This window comes from Branchiostoma belcheri, unplaced genomic scaffold (genome assembly GCF_001625305.1).
Source record: "Branchiostoma belcheri isolate BF01 breed outbred unplaced genomic scaffold, Haploidv18h27 scaffold1, whole genome shotgun sequence".
In the NCBI taxonomy this organism is placed as follows: Eukaryota; Metazoa; Chordata; class Leptocardii; order Amphioxiformes; family Branchiostomatidae; genus Branchiostoma; species Branchiostoma belcheri.
In genome coordinates this window covers 7,814,357-7,842,304 of record NW_017802379.1, presented here as the reverse complement: position 1 = coordinate 7,842,304, position 27,948 = coordinate 7,814,357, and the positions used below count along the sequence as shown (strand labels likewise).

Here is a 27,948-nt window from a genome sequence, read left to right as displayed (position 1 = left end):
TACTGTTGATGTTGTAACAGCTTGTTTTTCTGTGTGTTTTGAGGTGTTGCAGCATTTTGTCTTTTGTGTCATATTATTATAAACCTCCATATGTTGTAGAAACTTGGCATTGACGTAAATGTAGCCACTTCATAGCTCTCACCACCTAGTACGATGTATTGAATGGCTCAAGTCTACAAAGGTACATCCACATATTGCACGTCACGGGGGTAAGTTATCAGTCCAAGATGTAGGGTTAGTAATTAAGAGAGCCCACACTGCACTTCCACCTGTACAAACCACCCCCATGGAGCATAATGGTTTCTTCTTTTATCTCTGACCAATGGCTGTACAGTTGGGTGAGATGACTTTGTTGTAGCATGGTATAACATGTGAATTTGTCATGGAATAAGTACTACATGTATATGCAAGCCAGGAATACTGCAAGACTCAAAGGGCATCATAGTGATCTCATTTTTTCTATTAAAAGCTGTTACAGTACTATTTTTGTAGTGATTCTTCCTGTTCAAGACTACATCATTTGTGAAGCAAGTCACTCTACACACTCAGACAGAAACTGTTAGTTACAATCCATAAACTGAGACTCACGTAAGCAATGCTCCAAAGCAGAAACCACCACTGAAAACGTAGTATAGTGGCTGTGGACTGCACCATTGCTTCATGGGGGGTGTACAGGGTAGGGAGGGCAGCCGGCTCGACTGGTCACATGTATAATGTAGTACATGTTGTGTGAATACGTACACATTTGTATATGCTACATTCACGGGTTGAAGAATTCCTTGGTTGTACGTCAGTTCCCGTTGCTGTTTCTCTGTGCCAGCGGGACCTTCCCGAGGTCAGAGGCCGAGCTGGACTTGGCGAACTGTTTTGGCGCCATGCTCATGACCCGCTGTGCCTCCATCAGGGCGTCCTTTATCTCCTTCATCCACTGAACAAACTCTGGGTCACTCTGCAAGGGGAAAGGTCATGATCAAGCCTCGAAATTAACTTTTCTTCCTATTGTCCCAGTACTGTCCCTAAAATACATTTCAACTGTCCCGAAGTCAGGATGAACTTTCCCAACCTGTTTTTCGGAAGTATTGTGTGACTTCAACTTTATCACACAACATTGACATGTTTACGATACAAAGAGAATTGTAACACCGATAATCACTTTCAGAGAACCATCCCAATTAATTTGAGGCGCTGGCTACCGTGAAATAAGGAGAGAAAACCTGGCAAAAAGCTTCTTCCTAGGCCTTATGTGCTACTTGTCTTTCTGCCACCCCTGCAAACTCAACTGAAATAGGGTGTACAGAAAATGCAAAACCAGTGCAAACAATGGAAAACAAGCTGAAAGAAACATAACAGAAGGATATGGAATGAAATATACAGCACATTTATCATATAAAATGCAATGTTTCATTTCAACACACTTAGGCCACACCTAAGTGTTGGTTCTCGGATTTGTCTCTTCATTTTTTTCTGATTTGCAAAGAAAAGAAAAGATTCTAGTTTTGAATCAACCCAAAAATGCTCATATTTTGCCCCAACAGTTGAGGAAAGTCCTTTTCTTCCTAGATGTTACAGTTTCTCTGTCTATCAATGCAGTGGTTTGATTAAAAGTTCAAAATTTATTGTTTAAATTTTAACCCAGCCTTTTGTGTTGACTTCATTGCTCCTATCAAAGCATTTGGGCCAATAACAGGATGTCTAGACCTGTACTGACTGGTCAATCAGACAAGTTCTGTATCTGTCCTTGGTGCTGACTGACCAATCAGACAAGTTCTGTATCTGTCCTTGGTGCTGACTGACCAATCAGACAAGTTCTGTACCTGTCCTTGGTGCTGACTGACCAATCAGACAAGTTCTGTATCTGTCCTTGGTGCTGACTGACCAATCAGACAAGTTCTGTACCTGTCCTTGGTGCTAATTGGCCAATCAGGCAAGTTCTGTACCTGCCCTTGGTGCTAACTGGCCAATCAGGTAAGTTCTGTACCTGTCCTTGGTGCTGACTAGCCAATAAAACAAGTTCTGTACCTGTCCTTGGTGCTAACTGGCCAATCAGGTAAGTTCTGTACCTGTCCTTGGTGCTGACTAGCCAAAAAAACAAGTTCTGTACCTGTCCTTGGTACTGACTGGCCAATGAGAAAGTTAAATTGGCGTGGCCTTACCACATTCAAGGTCAGACTCACCTCTGGACGCAGGAGGAACTGTTTCCCGCCCTTGACCTTCAGCTGGATACACTTGTTGCCCTTGACTGTCGTCTCCTCCACCGCCAAAACAGACTCAAGAACTAAAACATTATTCTGTTGGACGACGTCCTGAAAATGAAATAAAACCACATCCTGAAAAGACGAAGAGACGCTTTGGTTAGGACATAGCTTTCCACATTCTGCAGACTTTTTGTCACACTTACACACTGCCAAAAACTGGCAAATTTTTTTTTCAAAATTTGGCATAAATATTTACATGTAAAAAACATACAAACAAAATTTTAGGGGAAAATGAAAAAAAATGGGTGAATAAAATCTGCAATCATGTGGAAAGGAATGGTGATGTAAAAACACAGCAAAATGCTTCGATGTTAAAACCATGGAGTTAACCATTAAATCATTGCCTACATGAACAATATTGTATAGAATGCACACTGAATAAAATTATAAGCATTACAGTATCATTAAAATGTATTGTGGGTAACATTGAAAATAACCTGCGCCAGAAAAGTTTTACATGTACCTGCACCACATGTACATGTTATTCCACAAAGCAAGCTATAACAGACCAGACTTGGCATACCTGTAACATGTTGTTAAGGACACAATTTGATTTGTTGGTTCTCGGATTTTTATAGAAAAAATATGTAGAAAAAATAAAAATAGAACCAAGCATCCTATAATAGCCCTAAATGCTCTGATATGAGCCATAAAGTCTACATACCAGGCTGGTTTGTAATTCAAACATTGAATTTAAAACTTTCAATCAAACCACTGCATTGATACAAATGTACATGTTGATGGAATAACTGTAGCAACTCTGAAGAGAATCAACTGTTGGGGCCAAAATATGAGCATTTGGGAGTTAATTCTGAGGCTAAAATGTTGGGGTTTTTTTTGCAAATCAGAAAACTATGAAGTGGGCAAATCCGTGAACCAACAAATTAAATTGGTGTGGCCTAAAGTTAGTTGTCATGAACAACCAGATATAAAAATCCTGAGAGTTAACCATCAGCATGCCACGGGTGACTCCACATCTGTACTGTGGTGCTACTAACACTGGTACACGTAACTCGGCATGCTAAAGGTTAACACAGAAACCACCCTACATGTCCTACAGGTCTCCTATGTCTACACTGAGTCAACCTCCGACTCAGCTTCCTACTAAGGGATGTGAGCAGCTTCCTACAAGTATGTCGTCTGCCTGTCTCCTTAGTAACAGCACACAGCACAAACAACAATCAAGACACACAGCAAATTATTCAAAATACAAGGGGAAGCAGAGCACGTCAGCAAAACGTACTGCACCTGCGCAAAACCCTGATTTTTCAGTTTTCGTTGGAATTTGGGTCAACGTTGCATCAAAATTTTACCTGTTGCAGACGATATTTAGCTGGTGTGTTACGCCAAAGGGCAGTTATACCGGCTATACAGATACAGATTTTGTTTGACATAACATTTGGAAACTACAGATGGAGTGTTAACCTTATATGCGCAAATACAACCTTGTATGAGACATTCTGCCAAAGTGCTATGCACTACACTTTACGGGTTTCGCGCAGGTGCAGTACGTTCTGCCAACGTGCTGGGAAGCAGGATTCTAATAGTACTTGAGGAAAAGTCTTGCAGTGTCTATAGTTCAGTTAGTAGCTTTTTATTTCCAGAGTATTGTATTTTAGTTCCTTGTTGATTGCTACTGTGCAAATGGAAGGGGAAAGAATTTTTGGTACTGAGTGTTAATTATCATTGGATGCCAAATATATGAGAAATTTGTGAAAAAATGGAGATCAAATTTGAATGTTCCTCAAAGTCAAAAGGAACATCGAATTTCAGAGAAAATGATACTACATTAAAGGTATAAAGAGGGGGTTACTTTTGGAGATACAAATGTATAACAATGTATGCACCTGCAATATCATTTCCTCAGAAAGTTGGAAAAGCATAAAACATATAGGCTTATATAAAACAGCTAATATATCTAAATAATCTAGGCACACAGATTAAGAATTTTATGTCACAGAAATTAGAATTAGGGTGTCAAACACCTTAGCATTAAACATCAAATAATGTAGTTCCTTTTACTTGATTGTCACCACTTAGCCAGAGTAAATTGTGCACAAAAAAAGTCAAAGCAAGTCATAAGTTATGGCCAACAGACAAGAGAAAGAAGACCTATGCGTATTAAAGGATATAAAAGCAAACAAATCACATACCTCCATGGGTAGCAACAAAGCGAACGACTGATGACAAAACAAAAAAGGGGGTAGTCATTACACAAAAAAGCTAACCTTACAGGGGAGAGATAGATGAAAACACACAAACAATGCACAAAACTACATCAAATCAGGATCTATGACTACAAAATGTACAGTACACAAGAAATAAAGCATGAATGGCTTGATTATTAAACTGTCTCTAAACAGTTTCAGCTCAAACCATGTTGAGTCCTAAAACCAGTCAGTTTGAAACAAGACTTGAAGAGAGAATTTTTTGTGTTGGATCAAAAGTTTTAACTCTAAACAAGACTTGAAGATCCTGTTCATTTCAACCCAGTGTCAAATCAAAGGTCTATGGTAAGGAACATTGCGAAATATTCTCGGTTCTTATACGTTTGTGGTTTTCTGGTTATCACTGATTTACGTGTGTCATCTGCACAACGTTACATCACAGGAATAGTGGATTGTTCATTCCTTGATAAAGACTAGAGTTGTACTGTCGAAAAGGTGGGTATGTTTTGGATCCCACTTCTGACACCATGTTATGCTTGTTGCTTTGCTTGTAGATACGCTTTCTTGTGTAGGAAATTACACTTTGATTAAATTTTGCTTTATAATAGTCTTTGAAGTGTTCTACCAAAGGTGTTGTTCTGCCAAATGTGTTGCATGGTTTACTGTCAAAAGTTTGGGTAAGTCCAATTTCTTGTGTTGGAAATTACATTTGCTTCAAATAGTCTTCAAATTGTTCTGCCAAAGGTATTGTTCTACCAAAGATGCTGTTCTGCCAAAGATGTGGCATGGTTTGACCCTTACCCCTTTCTCGGCTTCACCCTGCCACTCCAGACGGTTGGGGAAGAGCCAGAAGTACCTCTTCTGCCAGGCCGTCAGGAACGGGCCGCCCAGCTTCAGCAGGTGGCCATGGATGATGCAGTCCTTCCCCTCAGCATATTCTGACAGAGTGACATACAAAATAACTCAATCTAACATACTAAATATGTACTAGTCAGATATTAAACACACTAAATTCACTTATCTTCTCTTTTGCACCCACTGAATCAATTACCTAACACTAGCATGTTCCTTAGTGCCCTAACCGTCATTTTCCCTTTGTTTATTCGTACTGGTCACTTGTTATTCTCTTACATTCTTTTCACATACAAGTGTTCTCTTACCTTTTTCATCCATCATTTTCTTGGCTCGTTTCTTCGCCTCGTTCTTGTCAGCGTCAGTGTTGACTGCATCGTACACAGTTTCTGGAAAGGAAATGACAGAAATTGTATCGGATACCTCTAAAAGACTGAACAACACTTTCAGCACCAAGGAGAGGACCTGTTCGGTATAAAAAAAACCTCTTTACATGGCTTCCTATCAAAGCCAGTTGTAAACATGGATACTGATTGATTCAACTTACTACACTAAAAGTATGGCCAGTAAACTAATGCCCTAGAATTGCATTGAATGCCTTTAATAACACAATAAAGAATTTCCAGGGTAAGAAAAAAACCTTCCACTGACCAGCGATCTCTTGCTGCCACCTCTCGGACACCACCAGGGGGAAGTTCTTGTACAGCTCCTGGTCAGCCTCGGTCAGTTTGATGCCTTTGGTGTCCTCCTCGTCAAACGATCCAATGTCAAAGGCATCTGCAGCGTTGACCTCCCCTCGTGGGGGCACCAGAGGTGGGGGGTACTGTACAGAATGGACCATAAGGAACATGTTTTAATCTACCAATGCCAGAAGTCTTGTGATTAGGCCACACCAATTTAATTTGTTGTTTCTCGGATTTTTTTCAGAAAAAATACGAAGCGACAGGGTGAAACAAGGCAACCCATGTTAGCCGGAAATGTTACAATATGAGCCATGAAGTGTACATACCTGGCTGGTTTATAATTAAAACAATAGATTTTGAACTTTCAATGAAACAAAATTGCATTGTTACATTGAAAATTAAGAACTAGAAGGAAAAGGACTTTCTTGAACCATTGGGCCAAAGTATGTTTTTCAATGAGCATTTTGCTGTTAATTTAGGACAGTTTTTTTTTTGAAAATCAGAAAAAAATGGACAGGGCAATCCGAGAAGCAACAAATTAAATTGGCTTGGCCTTACCACCGTGAAAAATGGAGGTATTGTTTTGGTCTGTCCGTCTGTGTGTCTGTCTAAGTTCCTGCATATTTGTGGTCAACATAATAGGAAAGCCTTTATGGATTGTGATATTTGGTATGTGGGTACAAAATCTAGGTCATAGGAAGAAAAGGTAAAGGTCAAATGTAGGCCTCCTTGTGGCTGTCCTTGGTACTGCAGCAGCACTTTTGGTCTTTGTGTCTTTTGTCCCGGACATGGCTTGGTCTTGATTTTTGGGTAGCTGATACATGTAGATTTGCATGTGAGGAATAAGAACTTATTGGAATAAGCAGACAGTAACTTTCCTACCTTGAGTTGGTACACTTTGGCCCAGTCGATGTCCTTGAAAAATCTCAGAGTCTTTACCTCCTCAGCTCTGAAATATACAGTCATGTATGTCAGAAAATATCCCTGAACTGTTTATATGGTAACAGTACAGGCTGTTAGCACATAAGTTCATAACTCAATGATTCATGTTAAATTGCTAAGATAACACCCTTCATATCCTTTCCCTGCATAAGAATCTTCAATAGGATAAAATGTATTTCCAAGTTACAGCTACAGCATTATTGTTATGATTATCTACAAATTACATTAGGCATGCGACAGTTACATTGAAAACTTGTTAAAAAAAGCTCCCTACATCCTATACCTACGTTAATATTTCAGAGTCTACTTTTACACTTAAGTTAAAGCTGCATTATGTAACATTAGGTCGATGAAACAAAAAGAAAACTAGTCATTCCTTTATAAATTATTAAATAAGCGTGTGAAAGAAATGTGACACAATCGCACAAACATGTGGAAAAAATATTTCCATTTTTGGTGCAAAATGTTACATAATGCCCCTTTAACAGTAAAAGACTTTACGAAGGCTTTCAAACCAGTTCAGTCTACAGAATGCTCAATATAGGTTTGTGTCTCATTCTACACCCCATCACTGACCCTCTCCCTTGGCAGCCCAGCCTATCGTTGACATCTCTCTTGAGTAAACCCCCCAGCAGTTCCTTGCACTCTGAGGATAAGGAGTCGGGCAGGTCCACATCCTGGGGCGACAGGTGTCAATCAAACATTCAAATTCTGACTCTACACGCATCAACAATCTGGTGACTTGATTTTCAAACTTTTGTGGCATGTAAAATCTGATCAAGTTTAGCGTCAAATATTATCAGTCTATACAGTGAATACCAGAAAATACAATGTAGATATATCATGATAAAGGGTAATTATCCATTGTGATAATAGCAAATGAGGACTAATTACAATGTATAGAAACATTTAGATTTAAGTCTAAGAATGATATCGCAATTTCCTGGATTTATCAACACTAATAACATTAATAACAACAATCACCAAACAGTTTTTACTTAATCAGTTGCCATCACAAATACAGTCACAGAATATACATGTATATAGGAGTGGGCAAATATTTTTCTGCATAAATCAGAGCAATGAGTAAAAATGATCTTTCCAAAATGTTGAGCATGAGTGCTTTCTAGATTCAAATTGTTGCTATTTTCCTCATTAAATTCTGAAATAAACTTTCCAAGCATCAGCTATGGAGTAATCTTGCCTACGAGTCTGAAGCTTGTATTACACAATATGTACTAAGTAGTGACCACAGATAGCCTACAACCCATCTCAAAGAATTGGCATAGGACTGCTGTCAGCCAACAAGAATGTACCCCACTGCATGATGTCGTTTCTACCAGCCAATCAAATCGCGATATAGTAAGGAGGCAAGCTGATTGGCTGATAACCTGCCCAATGAAGTCTGTGTGCAAATTGGGCCAATTAGATGCGCCAAAAACTTGTAACATTGAGACCAGTGTAAAATGCATTTTGAACCAACAATCAAGCTCAAGAGGTACATTCTAGCTAGTATGTTGCTTTTGAAGGTAATTCTTATTTGGAAAACTAGTTTTTAGCCCTGTTGGTGTTCTCTTGACTCACATCACAGTCATGGTAGACAACACCTAGGAGGTGCAGTGGCTTACCCTTACCATGGTCATGGTCATCCTGTCAATCTCGTGTTTGTCTTTTGTCTTGTGCTGTCGGAATGGGCTGTGTCTGTGATAATAACAATAAGACGTTGCAGTTCATGGCATTCAATGGTCTTATCGTGGTCTAGTCAAACCGAGGAAAAGTGGTCTTCTTATACAAAAGCCATGGCAACAAGGCTAGACAGGAAGAAAACTGCAGCAAAATTTCCATCCATTTTACAAGACTGCCCCATTGATCCAAATTGACCCAGTCGGTGCCATTCCACAATGTGCGAAGGCAGTTGCCATGTTGTCAAAATCACAGAAAGTAGGACTAATCAAGCAAAATATTTAAAAGTGTCACTCATGTTAACAGGAAACCTCATGAAAAACTACAGTGACTGTACCATTAATTTATACCTGACCACATGATTAAGAATAGTTCTTAATAAGCAGGTAGACTTGATGCATCTTCTTTCCTACTAGTACTGAAAACATCATTTTTACCAGATGTGATCATCATTCTGATTCCTAGTATGTTTCCTGAATGTTACATTTATTTATCAACTTGAGCCAACACACCTGTGCCCTGTCTGTGGAATATTAGATTTACCTGACACACGGCAAGTCTAGACAAATACATTAGCATGATAACTCACCCTTTTAGTAGTTTAAAGAGCATACAGCCCAGGGAGAACCAGTCTGCACTCGAGTCGTAAGCCTGGCCCTTAGCCAGGACTTCAGGAGCCATGTACCCATGTGTGCCCCTATGAGGAAACAACAGGCATGGTTAGCAATCAGTGGAACACGCACACATTCTCATCTTTTTCACAGTGTAGGGGGATTTAGTGCTGTGCATGGGGTCTTGGGGCACCCCCCTGGAAAATTTTGAAATTCAAAACCCACCGAAACCCCATTTTCTGCATTTTGATGGCCAAACCAAGTTTTTTTTCCAATGTTTGTTACAGGTCTACTACCAGCAGTACTTTTAAGTCAAAAGTTATTTTTTTTATTGGTAAAGGGTTTGTTTGTTTGTTTGTTTGTTTATTAAGATCTCCTTTAGTATGGTAAATTCCATACTATTCTACATTCTAATATCCAGCAAAATAGAATAAAATAACAATAATAATAATAGTAATTACTTTTAGCAATAATGATAATAAATAAAACATAAAAATAAAACAAAATTATGCTGAAATTATGACAAACTTGAAACTAAATCAGCATAGAGAAATAAAATGGTGATGATAAATTAGTTACTCGTTCTCATCCTCAACAAATAGAGTCTACAGTACTGATTGAAAAGGGAAAAACAACACAACTCCCCCATGCTGTGTTTCAAACCAGTGTAGGGGCGAAATCACAGCGTTGAAATTCAAAATCACTAGCCTCCATAGCATGACAAAAACTGGGTGTTTTGGGGGTCTTCGGGATCTTTTATGTGCTATTTTCTGATCGCATATAGACAACATAGCCGGCCTGGTTGAATTACCCCGTTTTTTAGAACTGGGCTACTGAGAAAACAGCCGAGGACCACCAAACCCCCAGTTCTATAAAGCCTGCTACGGAGGCTACAAAATCACAGTGTTGGGGCCCCTTACGCTTAATTGTGCTGGCTAGACCCCTGACATTCATGCATCCAAAATCCTGAGTCATACACCAAGGGAGGTATAAAAACAACAGCTGCTTCATACACTTCAGTTAGGAAAGCACGATGTCATAATTAACCTTACAGCTACAATGTAGGTGGAGAGTAATTGGTCAACATTACAACAATTAAGTACCAGACCTGACATCAACAATATGGTAAGGCCAAAGGAAGTAAATTTTATGGATGACATCCTCCGCAGACTCCAAATCTAATGCGAGTGGGAAAAAAACAAGGTGGGCCGAAAAAAACAAGGTTCCTACATTTTCAAATTTAGACTCAATCATTGTACAAATGGTTTTGATTCAGTGGGAACATCACATATTATATATACACAGCCACCATCACATATCACTGCATCAAAGTAAAAAAAAACAAGCCATTAAATCAGAGCCTTTTTTGTCTCCTCTCTTCATAGTTATCTGCCATCCACCTTCCGGCATGGCAACAGACATCTGTTGCCAACATTAAGTTATGCTGACTACAAATGTGCGGAAACACAAACACACAAACAGACACACACATACACACTCCAAAAACAATACCTCCATTTAAAAAAAAACAGGAGTTAAACTTACACGCTAGCATGGGGCTTCTTCTTGGAAAAGTCACAAGCCAGACCCAGGTCTGATATTCTGACATGTCCGTGTTCATCCAGTAGAATGTTGGCAGGCTGGGAAGAAATACAAAATCAGTGTTAACACAATAAAATATGCTTTATAAAGCTACAGTTGGTAACAATTATCAAGACAAGGACTTTCCTCAACAGTCCAGGACAAAATATGAACATTTTGGAGTTGATTCATAACTTGAATTTCTTTGTTTTCAAGTAAGTTTTCAGATTAAACGTGGGTGGAGTGACGAGAGTTGTGCCTTTCCAAAGAACACAACTTCTTGCCAGGAATGCCAGAAAACGAACCCATGACTTTTCACTTGTCAGAGAACCGGTACACAGCTCTAGGTACCGCAAAAGTCTTATTATATTACATTTACCTTGAGATCCCTGTAGACGATGCTCCTGCTGTGCATGTGCTCCAAGCCCAGGATAATCTCTGCTGCGTAGAACTTCATCTCTGACTCTGTGAACACTCCGTGCTGGGACAGGTGGTAGTGTAGGTCACCACCTAGCAACACAGGAGAATATTCATGTTTACCTTGAAGAAGAAACACAAATTAACCTGAACAAGGCATTTGTCACCATGGTAACTGGTGCTGTAGCAGACACCCTGTGGTGTTGGGTCATATCATGTTTACCTAGAGTAGTGAAGTTCGCAGAAGAAACACATATTGCTCTGTTGCTTCTTGCTCTTTATCTTCTCCAAACAAATCAAGTCAATGACCTGAACCAGGCATCTGTCACCATGGTAACTGGTGCTGTAGCAGACACCCCGTGGTGTTGGGTCATATTATGTAGTAGGACAGAGTTGGAGCGGCTGGTCACCATATATTATATGTGAATGTGTTTGAGCAACAATAAACAGAGCAGTAGTAAAAAAATGGTGAGTCTTTCATGTTGGAACAAAGATTACTACGTGTTGTATATATTTGTATAATATTTATTGTATCAAATGTAATTTTACCGTTCATAAGATCCAGAATGAAGCACAGCTTGTCGGGAGTCTGGAATGCGTATGTCATGCACACTATGAAGGGAGAGTCAGCCTGTAGGGACACACAACATCATCAGAGCTCATTTTAGGTATAGGTAGAAAAAGAAAATAGTCACATAAAATTACTTCTAAGATCAAATATTTTTGGATCTCTTTTTAATAACCAGGATTCTTCGTTAATCAAGATTTAACGAAAATCCACCTTGTTAGCAGCTGAAAACGGGGTTTTTATCATACTAAGGGGTTGCATCAAGTGTTGTCAATTCAGGGTCTAGATCTGTCAGCTATTGCCTGGACTGGTTGACCAAAACATACAAGTCATGCCGTGCATATCAAACACTCAGACCAAAGTGCATGGTATACAATAAAACACATCCTGCTTACTGTAACATTAAACAAATGAATCCTGTTCAAAACAAACTGTGTGCATCCCCCAAATATTACATTATCCATGACCGTTTCCAAAATCATATCCAGTTGCTTGAGTAACTGCTTTTTGGCTTATCCATGAATTATAGTTTCATCAGGTTGGTAAGTCACTGAATGAAGAATTTTTTTACACTTGTCAATCAAAAGGTTTATTCGGCCAATGTTTTGATGACCGTCTGTCACCTTCCTCATGGTTCTGACTGGTTCACATTACACAGCACAGGTGTTAATGGGAACACATCTATAGCAACAACACCTGTGCTGCTGTGCAATGTGAACCAGTCAGAATTGCCCTGAGGAAGGTGACAGACAGTCACCAAAACATCGACTGAATAATCCTCTTGTGTAAAATGAGTCTCCTTATTCTAAGAGCATGATCACTTTTTGAATAACAAAAAAATGGCAAATATGAATTTCGAGATGTATTTATATTAGCCATTTACAGATACTGAAGATCCCATAGGCAGAAAATATAACAGTGTTTAAGTGATTTTCTGACTAACTTATAGAGCCTGTGGCCTTTATTTTGTCATGTACATATGTACATGTACAACTTCACTAATTTAGAATAACCACTTCCAAAACAAAGTGTTTGACATGTATCAGCAATTGGCCCTCATTACAGCATTGCTGAACCCCCCCTCCTATCCAATCTTGCACAGATAGTTCAAAAGCCAAAAGGTACAGTGTGCATGCGCAGAAATACGACAACAGAAATGACTAACACATGTGCAGCACAAGTACATGTACACAGCTAAAATGTGTCAGTTTGTTTCTTCCACTATATCATGCCACTACTTTCGGTGCTTGTGAAATGTCTGCTTTAAGGTCTTCCTACCTGCCCTACCATCTGCCGAAGCCCAAGGAAAAGCAAGGAAAGGAAAATAAGCGGATGCCAGAAAGGCTGGTTAGCATAGTTACTGTAGTACTGTATATATAGCTGGGGAGACCCCATAGTTGAAGCAAATGCACATGTATGCACATTCAACCTCACCATACGATAGAGTATATTGTGGCTGTTCAGGCATTAATATAACATGGAGGCAATGACAAACATTGTTGTTAACCATTGCTAGAGCTTGGCTAGGCCTAGGAAAAAAAATGTTTATTTTCCGATTACCTGAACAACCATAGCAATCCCCCAAGACTTTTTTTGGGGCCATCATGGCGGCACATGAGAAACATCAAATTTTTGATCTGTCGTAATGTCACATACCAGTACACTGGACCCAATTCAGAACCTTTTTGTTCGAGTCCAAATACATTTGTTTGTACTTGTGTGTACTGATGCATAAATTTCAGTGTCGTATTAACTGTATGATAAAAACTTCATCCGTACTGACTGAACCTAATTTTTTGAAGACATTATGAGGAAATACAACATTAATTTTCCTAGGCACCTATAATGACAATCCCTTAGTACAACAATGGAGTGTATTTACTGCATGTAGTATACAGCCAGCTTTGCTAGTCTCCTGGGCAACACCACAGGTATAATATTACAGCTTTGTGTTGACAATGTTGTCAATAATGTATCATGCACAATTATTGCATGATGTAAGTATATTAGATCATATGGAGTTTAGTAATTGTAACATGGAGTTTTGTACTTACCCCCGTGCTAACTAAGGATAACATGATACGCTCGTTCAAAGCCAGTGTCTCCCCCTGCTTCATTTTGATTCTCTTTTTATCCAGGCATTTCATTGCATACCTGGAAAGAAAGCAGAAAAAACAACAAAGACTTTACATTGAGAAACTTTGACTTAACATTTTTAGTACTAATTTCTTTACTTTTCTAATTTTTACTGCATTTTTTTCTGATTGATAGATTGAAAAATCTATACAATGAAGTTTAAAGGCATCCCATGCAATTTTAGGGCAGCAAAATGAAAAATATTCTGGATGAGAAAATCTGACTGATATTGACATTTACTGCCATTTCATAGCACATTTTAGTTATCATTTCATACTTGAAGCATTTGAAATAGCCCAAACACAACCTATCTTTATTTTCTGGGTACTGCCCATAAATAGCTAGAAGTCAATACAAAACAAGCAACCGTTTACTGTCAGTGACATCGCATTTTCCCCTTACAGATATCAGTGTGCTATTGGATAGGATTGATTCAACTTACTACAGTGTAACAATAAAAGAATGACCAGAAAATTGACTTTGAAATTTCAGTTTTGCTGCCATGAAATTGCATCGGATGCCATTTCCTCTATAGATGCAGACCTTAACATGCACATATTTTTTGCCAAATGTCAATGATAGTTCAGGCCAAAGCCGTGACGTACATTTTGCCTGTGTCCGCTTTTCGGCATCCGTACACTTCTCCGAAGCCGCCTCTGCCGATAATTCTGTGAACGCTGAAGTCGTTCATTGTTAACTGAAAAGAACAGGACAGTGTAAAGTTCTTTTCTACAAAGTTGAAATGAATCTGCAACACAGCCCTAATTAAACATATAATTGTTTTTGCTCAGTTTCTTCCTCTTCTTCTTCTCCAAACAGTGACCTCTGACCTGACCAATGATATGATTTGTTGACATCTGTCACCATGGTGACTGGTGTTGGGTAACATAATGTTGCAATTTCATGGTCTGCTCTGCTCCTGTCACCATATACTAGTAGTACATGTATGTGAATTTGTATGAGTAAGAATTAACAGAGCAGACCATGTCTGAAGGTAAACATTACACGGTATGTATTTTCTTTGCAAATGTTACTTCTAGTTTGTTCATGTTTAAAATCCTCACCACGCCTTTAAGTGCATATTTATGGCATACAAATATACTTACCTGGATGTTCAGCTCTAAATTTTTCCACTGGCAAAATCGTGTGTACTTTTCACTGCAAAGAAACAAAAATACATTTTTTTTTTTTATCAGCATACTTTCAGCAACTCACGCAAAGTAAAAAGCTCCTAAGCTCTTGTAAGAAATCTACAAAAATAAAGTGAATTCTGAATCTGGCTATCAGCATATTGACAAGGTTGAATAGCTCTTCTTTCACACTAAATATATCCCTTACAATGGAAAGGTGTGGCTCTATTTAAACACGGGACCTCCGGTTTTACGTCCCATCTGAGAGGACATCCTTAACCAAAGTTAGCTACTCATTTACACCTGATAGATCATGAGTCAAGTCAGGGAATAGGTGTGAAGTGCCCTTCCTGAGGACACTTTATTTCCCAGTGGGACCTGCCAGAGATTCAAACCCAGAACCGTCAGATTCTGAGTCAGCAACCCAAGCCACAAGACCCCCTTGCCACAGTATAGTGCTGCTCTCTCCAAGGTACTGAAGTTACATCACTTAATCCACAGCTTGATAATGTTGTGTTAGCAACAAACTGCTGCAGCTCTTCCCTTTGAGATTTTGGTATAAAATGATAGTACAATGTAAGTTCATAATTGATGCTACTGACCTTTCTAGAAATTTCTGAAATATTTCTCCTCGTAAACTGTTGCATATCTCTTCAATGTAGGGCTAGAAAAGGAAGAAGGAAAGTGGAAATTCAGCATAATTATTGTGTAGAAATGTGGGATACACAGATGCAATAAAGACGAGAAATATATCTGGGAGACACTTGACAAGCTCAACTAAAATCATTTTAAAAGAATTTGGCTTAAAACAAGGCCACCAAAGCTTTAGAGGTGTAAAAGTAGGTGTTGGTTTTAGGCATATATAGTATCAATATAATCTAGATCCCTATCACTGACACCTACACAAAGACTAGCCTCCATAGCATGCCAAAAACTGGGGGTTTTGGGGGTTTTCAGGGTCTTTGGGAGCTTTTATGTGCTATTTTCTGATTGCATATAGACAACATAGCCGGCCTGGTTAAATTACCCCCGTTTAGAACTGGGCCAATCACTCAGAAAACAGCCGAAGACCACCAAACCCCCAGTTCCATAAGCCTGCTACGGAGACTACACAAAGACTTAGTCATGAAATGTAGGACCTTACCTCGAACAGGTCGACTGGCACCTCTTGCTTGAGCAGCCGAGTTTGCACGTATTCAACAGCACTTTCCGAGAATTTCTGAGGATCAAAGATAGAAGAAAGCACTCAATATTCTGTTTAGGTCAAAGATATGGGATGATTCACAATGCCACATTTGTAGAAAAAAAGCTAGGAATTTTATATCTACAAACACTCTGAGTGAGAAACCAACACCCGGTGTCCTTACATGGGAACAAGACAGCAGCTCCTTCATGATGTAGGTGTCGTAGATGTGTCGGGCAGCCTTCAACCGCTCATCCTCCTCATCCATGTGTTCATATGCCTTCGTCTGAAACACAATTTAATATTCAACACATCATCATCATACCTCCAATACGGTAGGGTACGTTTGACAAAGTCACTCCATGCCAGTACCCCATTCCTCATGATAGACACATTAGTGCAGTCACTGCGAGACCAGTGTCTTTATCATATTATTCAATGCAAATAATTGTTCAACATGTACAGGGCTTGAAATACTGGGTGCATATGCACCTTACCTTACCTTACCTGGGCCCTTGGCCCCGTGTGGAGCATAGGCCATCAACGATATGCACCTTAATGCAGGTAAAATTAGGGCTATGCGGGTACTTCTGATGTCTACCTGCACCTAAACTGTCCTGGGTCATGTCCTGGGTTTATATTATACATGACTTGTATATGTACATGTAGGTATGGATTTTTATTTGCTGCATGGACTGTTAGTGTTACCAGTCCTGTAAAAGGAATGCTGGCAATGGTTTCTGAACAGTTTTCAGTGTAATTCATATGCTTTCTAAAGTCTGAGTGGTGATGAGGCACCAGTCCAAGTGTGCAGAAAGAAAAGATTTCGAGCTCACACACACACACACACACACACACACACACATTTCTTGACGCCGCTACAGCACCTTATTTTCCAAAACCTGAATCTGTGGAATGATAGACTTCTCTCCTATGATGGTGTGTTTGACTTCAGGCCATAGGACCAAGGTTATCATATGTCACAACAGGATTTCTAGGATGACATTAACAGGTGGGACTTGCACTACTAAACCCTTACACAGGCAAAACACACACATCTATCACGTATCAAGTTACAGCTGCTGTAGGTGCAAGTAAAACTGAAAGTGATCTCGAACCAGTTTAGCTCACTAAAGACTGTAGCAGGAAAGACAAGCGCTATGTACGGTTCATACAGGTTCAGTGTATTGGGCTGTTTTTAACTTGTACAATGAACAGCAGACCAAGGATTAACGTTCCGTACTAATGACTACAATTCTTTCCAGTAGAGTGTTTGTTGGATGAATGACAACAGCTGGGATTTGAACTCCAGATGCAGGCCTCTAACCACTACATGTATGCTGTTTTAGTTCATATCTGCAATCACAGTTTATTTTTCTGTGAATTGAAGGTAGACTGCTGGGCCCTCAGAGTTCTAGCCAGCCTGAATTTTTTCTGTCATTATCATGTATTAAGTATTAATATTTTAAAATTTTGACCATCTGAAACCCTATTACCAGCATTTTGAGCTGCAAATTTGTTGATATGCTTTGATTTGCTGAATTACCTTTTCTTACTATTGTCCCAGCACTGTATTAATTTCAACTGTTCCAAAGTGAGGGTGAACTTTCCCAACCTGTTTTTCGGAAGTATTGTATGACTAAAATTTGTATGACAAAAATAGGAAATTTGAGGGGACTTTTCTAGAGCCAAAAGCAAGGATGTGTGCCTGGTGAACAAAAGAAGGGCTGACATTCTGTGGACGTGTGGTTGATTATTTTTTTATTGTCCCCAAAAAAATGTCCCAAAGTGTCTTTATAATTGTCCTGGCCAAAATTTTTGGTTAGTGGCCACTGGGACACAGTTAATTTCGAGGCTTGCTAGTTTAATGACATCTCTTTCCATATCTTTACACATTGATCTCTGTCATAGATGATTGATTGGCCAAAGTTTGTGTCCAATATTCTGTCAAATGATGGATAGATGCCCCTGGTTGGAACACTGCTGATTTCTAAGTTGTTTATACCTTCAATTTTACTACCAGGGCTCAAAATTAACAGTGTCCCGATGGCCACTGACCACTAAAATTTTGGTCGGGACAACTGTAAAGACACTTTGGGACATTTTGGGGACAACAGAAAAATAATCAACCACAGAATGTCATCCCTTCTTTTGTTCACCAGGCACACATCCTGGCTTTTGGCTCCGGAAAAGTCCCCTCAAATTTCCTTTTTTTGTCATACAAAAGTCATACAATACTTCTGAAAAACAGGCTGGGAAACTTCATCCTCACTTCGGGACAGTTGAAATTAATATAGGGACAGTACTAGTGCTGGGACAATGGTAAGAAAAGTTAATTTCCAGGCCTGACTACAGATTGTTTTTCTGCAAATTAAAGGTCCTGCACACTTTACTCTTTGGAGGATTCTGAGAATCCTTCGACTGGCACCAAAAGGCCTCATTGACGCATGACTGACATTCATGGTCGGCCAGACTGCCTGTTTCAAAGGCCGATCATTCTTCAGTCTTAGTTGATGGAAAGCAGACAAAGGGAAACTACGTACATGTAACTCCAGAATTGAGTTCAGGCCACTTTTCACATAAAATATCTACAATTTTCATTACGGCAAAAAAACCTTCACAAGGTAAGGTAAAAAAAATTCTAAAGAGGTAACTTAATGAACCGAGAGATTACAATTACAGGTACTTGGGAATACCTATTGTACAATTAAAATTGCTTAGAGTTCAAAATCATTTTTTTTCTGTATGACCTACACTGGTGCAGGTAACACTAAAAATCATACAGAAACTGTTCAGAAACCGCATTTATTATTTCATGTATACTTCTTCATAGGTGCTAACAGTCGATGCAGTTACTGTACATGTAAATAAAAAGCAACATAGTTTTATTACATATAACATAAGGTGCAAATATAGTACAATTGACCGGTGCAGGTTATGTGCAGGTAGACATCAGAAATACCTGCATAGGTCCAATTTTACCTGCACCCAATACCAGACAGTATTTCGAGCCCTGGTGCTTCAGATCATAATTGTATTAACAGACGTGCTTAACAAACTCATTGAAATCACATAATTGTCCTTCTTGAAACAAATTCCACTCTTTGAAGGTTGAGATTGCTCAAGCACCATTCTTCCATCGCGACTAAAGCCACAATACTTCTTCAAATTCAATGAGCCTTCGTTAGCAAGAAATATTTCATCCACAATAGCCATTTCAAACACACATACATGCATGTATGTAGTATATTACATACATTGTACATGTAATGAACATATGTAAGTCCATACGTAAGAGTAATTTGAAATCATCTGACCCTAGGCTTTTTTGGGGGTGGATCCCTGGCCTCCAAGAGACATAAAATTTTTTAGCTGATCAACCTTTTCTACAATTGTGGCCGCGCCATAAAATGCTGAACATAAATGTACATGTACAATCAGTTTTCAAACACAGACCTTGAAAATATAAGTGTTCTCATGCAAGTTTTACTTTTTTAAACTGTATGGTATAAAATACGCCAAATCTCTAGAGATTGCCAAAAAAGAAAGAAAAAATATATCCCTAACCTACCTAATTTTTTCTGGACTGAAAGAGGAAACACAATATTTTTCCTAGGCCTAGCAAAACTTTATAATCTTACCTCTTCATAAAACTGTAGCTGTGGCACTGGCTCCTCAATCACGTTCTCACAGTAATCTTTGAACAGCAAGAACCCTGGACAACAGAACATCAACCAAAGTATTAGTCATTCAAGTACATGTACATGTCTTACAGCTAAAAGATATACATGTGCTACATATCATTGATAACAATCTTTCATGTAGAACTACGTATACATGTTGTGTGGCAATAGCCACCCTGTTTATTGACCAAAAGCCAAGAATTTAAAGCTGGATATACATGGATTTTTCAGTTGTATATTGTTATTCAGGAAGTTTTGGATATAGACAAGTATTTAGTAAATTCTAGGTAAGTACTTTCCAAGGCTGAAGAATCTGAAGATATTCATCTATTATATGTAGGATTGAGACAACAAAGGTCAAGGTCAACATAGACAATCTAGCAGCTTTGTATGGTACTGCAGCTGAGTGTACATGGGTGGGGCACCCTGTGTTGTGGACATGCTATGGTTTTAATATTTGGTAGGTAAGTTGGGCATTGGGACAGAAAAATTCAAGGTCAACTATGGGCAACCTAGCAGCTTTGTATGGTACTGCAGCAGTTTACAATGTACATGAATGTGATCTCCGTATCTCCGTCAAACTAAAAGGTTATTTTGAGCCGAAGCAATCTACAATCATGGTTCATTACATAACACCCAGCAAAATCAGCTTTACCATATTATACAAAAATCAAAACTACAAAATTACTAACAACGAAGGGATCAGATTTTTTACCTCTAGTCAAGTATAATTTTTATGACATTTTCTTTCAAACGGTGACAAATGATCATGCAACATGTTAATGCCATCAAAGCCAAATCCATTATCTGACAGGTGTTTCTATTGTACCAACAGTAACATTAGGCATCTAAATGAATAGGCTTATGGATTGAAACATGAAATATGTATGAAGACACTAAATTACTAATGGAACCAATAATAATCTGTGGTTTACTGGGATATATAGGTCCAAGATTAAGTCTTAGTTGACCTTGGCAAGATAGACGCATTATCATAAAACATCAGCTGTTCATAATGCATTTGATAAAAAAAATTAATCTGCAGTACAGTATTTTTCTCTTCAATCTGAGACAAGTGGTAATATTACTAAATATGTGCCAGACTGGTTTTAAGATTGATTTTTTTTTCTTACAAAGTACAGGTCCACGTGGCTTTACACTAAAAGAACTTGTTTAAAATATATTCAAAATGAACATCCCAAATCTCTTAGTACTACTGTGTTTTTGCTCAACAGTATCTCATAATGACTTGAATGTGCTATCTAAGGCCACGTTTTAAAGAGGACCACAATTGGGCGAGTTGGACAGCCCAAATAGCAAGTGGTATAGCCCAATTTCTGTCATAGATTTATTGTATTACGTTATAGGTGAAAGTGGCCATAATGTACATGTCATTTGTTGCCATGGCCATGAGGTCAATATTATAACATAACAAACAGACAAATCTGTTGCTATTGAATATTTGGTAATGGATATGGCAATTATGATATTTCAACCATGTGCACTTAGCTTGTTCAGGGACACCATACCATCAAAGTCAGGTGTCACTAAGGGAATATTTTACAGGTTGGTATGATAATTAGACAAAGATATCTTATTCTGAATTTAAGCCTACCTTAAGTTAACATGACCTTTTGGTTTTGTTATGGCTTCACCACTATATGGTGAAGACATTGTTTTTCCTTCTGTTTCTTCTTCTTCTCCTCCTCCTCCTTCTCCTGCCATTTCTTTAAACTGATTCACTTCATACTATAGTTATATCAATGTAAAGAATAGTTTTCCCTTGTGTTTATCCCTGCCATGTTGTAAAATGTGTGAAGCCATCTCCTACATTTGCTCCAAAGCAAATGTCTGCCTTTCTATTTCTAATATTGTTAAACAGTTAATAGATATGAGGCATAATAAACTACTCTTGTACACCAGCAGGTGACATAATCATTGAAAATTACCTGCACCAGACAAATTTTACCTGCACCACTCAGAATTTAGAAGTATGGGTCACACTAAGAACTAATCAGAAACCATTGCCATTATTTCTTTTAAACTTCAGGTGGTCACAATCTCCAGTTTTACCCGCACTAAGGCGCATAATTGCGCACAGTATTTTGAGCCCTGCTTTCAAATCTAATGGCCCAAATCTGTCAGCATTGAAATATAGAGGGCACGAGTGTATGACGCAAAGACAGTGAAACCACCAGAAATCTGCCAATTAATATAACTTCATACAGTCATAAATCATAACAGGACAGCAATTCATCACCCAAATTTTGCTGATAGAGACAACTTAATTTGATGATATCTCTTTCCATATCCTTTAATACACTCCAATTTTTGCCCGTCAACGATGACATACTTCGAAAAATTTTTTGTTTTGTCCGTCATGAGTGGCAAAATTCCCTCAAATCACAGAAAGACTAGGACACTGCCATGTCATCTAGCTACCTGATTGAGCCTAAGGTTGACTCAACTTGCTTAATTTGCTTCAACCTTTTCCTCCAAAATTCCTCAAAGCTTTTAGTGTTTTTACCCTTTACCTAGATCAAAGCCCATGGCTACGGGATAAAACACCTATTGTGCAGGTGTGTGGATGCCAGTCTCCTGGTTACAATTAGCCACTGATGTGTGTACATACACTAGTGCGGAGGTACCTTTTAGGTGATTACAACTCTCAAGTACAAAAAGGCTGGTGGGCCTTTAACCTCACGGTAAACACTAAGGCCTCTGAACAACACAGTAAGGTACTGATAGAAGGGGCACTAGTGTTAGGGACTGGTGATTTCAAACATCAGAAACTGGCAAATGTTAATGGGGTAAGCTGTAGATTAAAGCCAGCCAGTGTACATTTTGCTTGTTTGGCAAGCTCACGCATTAAAGGGGCATTATGTAACATTTTTGCACCAAAAGTTGCAATATTTTATTGGAGAAAATATTCGAGTGACTGTTATGTACTTCCACCTTTCAACGTATTTGTGAAATTATCTCACAATTCTGACATTAATAGTAGGCACTAAAAAAAAGTCCACAGAAAGCTCAATCAGTTTGAGGTACCACCAGAAACTACCAGAATGTAAACAAACATGGTTGACAGTTGTATGTGTTTTAAGCTTTTAAGCACTCCAAAGGCGTCATATTATGGCATCTAAATGTCCTAAATGGCACTTATTTGTAACGAAGTAGGGTTGATTTAACTTTGTAAAGAAATTACAAAAAAATTTTTGCATCATCCTAAATGTTACATAATGCAGCTTGGAATCCAAAGAGTCAGATAATACACCTGACACAGCTACAGGTCCACCTTTCAACCTTACCTTGTGGTTCTTTCACATGCAACAGGTAGTCAAACATATGGTCATACATAACAAAAGGAAACATAAAACCTCTTTCTACCCACACTGTACTAAAGCCTACACGTCACAACGTAGGCAGCGTATTGTTTGAAAGGGGATTTATGATGGATCAATAAAATGCTGAATTCCTTCTGTTTTTAAAAGGGTCAACGATCTCTGTCTGAGTACTAGTCTGACTGCTGCATTTCCTGTTCAATGTAATATTATGACTACTATTTTTCCTCATCCTTGCACCTATGACATATAAATGAAAAATATTAAAAATATGACATATGAAAAATATCAACCATCCACAGCTTCCCGAGTTATGATATGCATATATATGCATAAATACAAAGGCCTCTGCAGTACCGTAAGAAAATGCCAGGTGAACCATTTTCAACGTTGACCTCCCTTATCACAACTGCCACTCACCTACCAAATAAATATAGTAAGATTCATTTATGTACATGTAGCTTCTCGAGTTATACCTTTGATATACATAGTAACATATAGAAACAAACCGTAGCCACTCCACCATGGCATAATCGAAAACATAACCTTCTTTTCGAAGGTAAATACACATACATACTTACTATTAGGCCATATTTTGTCATGTATTTGATTTTGAAAATAAACCTAAGGCCACAGCAAGTAAATTTTATGGATGATATCCTCTGCAGACTCCAAATCTAATGCGAGTGGGCGAAAAAAAAACAAGGTTCGTACATTCTTAAATTTTGACTAAGTCATTACAAATGGTTTTGATTCAGTGGGAATATCACATACACAGTCAGCATCACATATCACTGCATCAAAGCAAGAAACAATTCATTAAATCAGAGCCTTTTGTTGTCCCCTCTCTTCATAGTTATCTGCCATCCACCTTCTGGCATGGCAACAGGCATCTTTGCCCATTTTCGGCATGTTGACCACTGTCAGAAGGCAACAAAATTTTTTTTTCCCCCAAATCAGGCAAAAATTAATGCGTGCACTGATGTTATCCATGCTGTGACCTAAGGCATAGGCCTTGTAAATTTCTTAAAGTTGTGTTTCGAGTGTTTCGGGGACTTCATTTTCAGACCACCTTGGCTGCTTCAGTGGAGTTATTCACGGAACCATCCTGCAATGTTTATTATTTTACTCCCACCTTTGACACCTACTCCTTCAGCAGGGTATTTTGGGCAACAGAGAAAAAATAGTTTCTGATGCAATTACTGATGTGTTATGCTGAAGGGTGGTTAAGCCGACTGTACAGATAGTGATACTAGATCAGATATAAACCCTGTTAGTCATGACTGACAAAAATAACATGCTAGCAATTACGCTCATAAAATGCAATTCTAGTACACAGGGCTCGAAATTCATTTTTGGGAATAGGTGCACTGGTGCACCCACCCTAAAAAAATTGGGTGCACAAAATTTTCTGTGGGTGCACCATATAAGATAAAATAAGTAGAATGTCAGCAAAAACTAATTATGTTTTGTTTCTAAAGAAAAGTACTACAAGAATGATTTTACTATTTTTCCGACACTTAGAATAGATGTTAGGAATATGCTGAATACTAGTTCTACTCTAAATTTAACATCTTGACATATACGTAAACCTACAAAAAACATTTGGGTGCACTGGTGCACCCACAGAAAAAAATTGGGTGCACAGCTCCAAATTTGGGTGCAATAATAAGGTGCACATGCACCCAGTATTTCGAGCCCTGAGTACGGCAAAACAAAAAATATTCTGGATGAGGAAATCTGTCTGATACTGACATTTCTTATCACATTTTCCTCATCATTCCATACTTGAAGTGTTCCAGATAGCCCAGAAACAAGCTACGTGAGACATCTCTTTATTTTTTGGTAACCAACCCATATAAAGCTAGAACCAGCCTACATAATTACATTTTACCAAGCAACCATTTTCTGTCAGCGACATCAAACTTTCAAAGTTTTGCCTCACAGATATCAGTATGCTATATATGGGAGAAGACTGATTCAACTTGCTACACCAAAAGAATGACCAGAAAATTGACTTTGAAATCCAGTTATGTTGCCCTGACATTGCAAATTGGATGCCTTTAAGGCTCTGTGAGATGAAAATTCAATATACGTAAAACTCTATTTTGTTGTTTTCGACATAAAAAAATTATCTTTCTATAAAATCATGGTAGATTCAACTGCTAGTCTTCATATCTAATATTAACAAGAACAAGAAAAAATTTAAAAAATATATTATTATGTTTACCCAAAAGTCTAATGTTCCAAAAATAAACATAAATTATGTTATCTACAAATGCACAAAGATCTGCAATGTGAATTTATGACTAATCAAATATCAAACATAAATGACAGAAAAGTGTACCCTATATACGTGTACGTCGGTTCTTTCACTGTGTTATGTTAATTACTCCAAACAAATTGCATCCTGCCGTAGACAACATTCTTTTCCTCGCCATACCGAATGTCCCGGCTATGTTATGGTAAACATTTCTGAATACAGGGCGTCTGTACTATTCTGCCACGTTGTTTACAAGGTGTTTGTATTGTCCGAGTGGGCGTGGCGTCATAGGCGAAAACAATTACGTCTCACCTATTTTCTGGTTGAAGATCTTATCAAAGGTGACCTCCCCCCTCTCTTCCAGGTATTTGTGCATCACCGATCGCACACTGTGGAGGCAAACAAAAACAACAGTCAATGCCATTTGTATCAAAAAGGTAGACATCTCTAGAGGAGCAAAAGCAGTGGAAAATGTCAAATGACAGGACGGTAATAGAGATGATGGTAGCCACATCGCAAAATCTATTCTAACAACCCATGTTTTTTTGCTGTCAATTTCTCTCCTGTATTTTTCGGATGTAGCGGGCCCAACACCCAACAATTTCGGGGCGCCCTGCGCCTCGCTACGCCCGATCTAGTCGACTACAAGCCCCCGTACACGTACCTTGGGTCTGGTAGAATGATTTTTTTGCTAGCTCTGGCCGCTGGAGTAGATTTACTCTTCTCCATGGCCATGAGATAGCTCACGTCCGCCAGAACCGCCTCTAGGTCCGCCATCTTGCCGTCTTTCACAGTGCAGCTACTCTGGCTTTTACATCTGGTGCGCTCCCTCCCTCCGAGCTATTCCGCTAGCCTTTGCTCGGTTCCTTGATTATATAGTCTACATCAGACTCCTTTGGTTGCTCAGAATAAAAGACTAGAAATAAATTTATGTCAAATGGGAACAATTTTTTATGGGAGAAGTTAGTCAGAATTCTGTGGACATTGGAAATCTTGCAGGTCCTCCTCAAATTGCATTATTTTTCAGCATTGAATGAAATACCTTTATTGCACTTCATGTTCTTACAAGCTAAGTACAGGTCATATATAAAGAAGAGTTAGAATCACAGTGATATATAATAACTTAAAACTACGTACAACTATACGAACTATGCTAATATTAATTCAACTACTATGTACAGGTTCTTTTTCAACTTCTCAGTCTCGCTTCTTAAAGAGAGTTGTAGATGAATGAAGTTTATACGTGCTTTCAGTGTCCAAAAATACTAATTTTGTGTGCTATCTAAAGGCCGAAAACTAGGAAAGTTGTCTTTATGTACAAACAAAGAGGATATTTCTCTCGTTGTATCATGTACTAGCCTCCATAGCATGCCAAAAACTGGGGGTCTTCGGGGTCTTTGGGACCTTTTATGTGCTATTTTCTGCATTGCTTATAGACAACATAGCCGGCCTGGTTGAATTATACCCCCGTGTAGAACTGGACTAATCAGAAAACAGGCAAAGACCACCAAATCCCCAGTTCTATAAGCCTGCTACGGAGGCTAATCATGTACAGTCAACGTTGTGCTATACTGTACTATGGCTATGCGTCCGACAGCCCAGCTGCTGTATCTAACGTTAAGGACATTGACCTTGTGGTTGAGACAATGTCGTGACTCTTTCCAAGGTCATGTAGCCGCGGCGCGCGCGACCTTGGAGAAGTCACGATCAAGTTTAAGTTCACAGGAAAGGTCATTGAAAGGTCAAAGTCCCAAGGGATTGTTGGGGATATATAATTAACGGAGGGTTCCATTTAGACTTTGAACGCACCCTACATGTAACGTTAGCTTCGAATGAGTTTTAGTTTAATACTATACAGAAGAGTTTGTGAAGATTAATATTAGTCATCAGGGGAGGAAACTTAAATCAACAAGAGAGGAAAAGAATTAGCCTCCACCAGGCCTTCCCATGGGGGTACGGAACTCGACAAAAAGAAGGAAAATAGTAATTCGCCAAGACAGTCAGTCCGCGGGAGGGTTAATTTTCTAGCCTGGTTACCGAACCTATTAAAGCTCCCGAATCCTACATTTAGCCTCCACCAGGCCTTTCTACGGGAATACTGATCGTAGAATTCGGCAAAATAGAGTAAAAATTGGCCAAGGGCGTCCGGTCGCGGAGAGGTAGTTTCTTTCCCTCCTACAAGACGGCCAAACTCCCGTGGCAAATATTCTCCTATATATATAGCCAGCAAAGTTAGTCTGGTAGAGACTATCCTACATCCTCGGATCTAGGACTACCTACCTACTACCTACCTAGTCCCATGACCGACACTGGTCGTCGGGGGGACAAGGCAGACTTTGCAGCAGGAATATAGCCAGGTCCTCCTGTCTTGGGCTGCTGTCAGGAGTGGGAGCTATAATTGGCTATTCATTTCCTCCTCCGAAGCAAGCAAATGAACTCTACGGTTGCCAAA

The 27,948-nt window shown here is 38.9% G+C and overlaps 1 protein-coding gene across 7 annotated transcripts; it reads right to left on the bottom strand.

Annotated features, from left to right (window-relative positions):
• Window positions 1-598: 598 nt before the first annotated feature.
• LOC109467794 (beta-adrenergic receptor kinase 2-like) lies at window positions 599-26,296 on the bottom strand. Of its 7 annotated transcripts, none has more exons than XM_019765848.1 (24): window positions 26,161-26,296; window positions 25,809-25,885; window positions 19,851-19,924; window positions 16,394-16,495; window positions 16,171-16,245; window positions 15,629-15,690; window positions 15,003-15,054; window positions 14,502-14,593; window positions 13,815-13,914; window positions 13,039-13,050; window positions 11,742-11,823; window positions 11,155-11,285; window positions 10,740-10,834; window positions 9,173-9,280; window positions 8,529-8,601; window positions 7,477-7,577; window positions 6,841-6,907; window positions 5,927-6,098; window positions 5,584-5,664; window positions 5,225-5,361; window positions 4,409-4,435; window positions 3,305-3,406; window positions 2,175-2,327; window positions 599-949 (listed from the first exon to the last, which is right to left on the bottom strand). In XM_019765848.1, the coding sequence occupies exons 1-24, from the start codon at window positions 26,271-26,273 to the stop codon at window positions 791-793; spliced, it is 2,247 nt and encodes a 748-aa protein (XP_019621407.1). In that variant the 5' UTR covers window positions 26,274-26,296; the 3' UTR covers window positions 599-790. The 7 variants fall into 7 exon arrangements, with proteins under 7 accessions (XP_019621407.1, XP_019621442.1, XP_019621416.1 ...); XM_019765883.1 differs by having other exon boundaries at window positions 2,175-2,303; XM_019765857.1 differs by having other exon boundaries at window positions 8,535-8,601.
• Window positions 26,297-27,948: the final 1,652 nt, after the last annotated feature.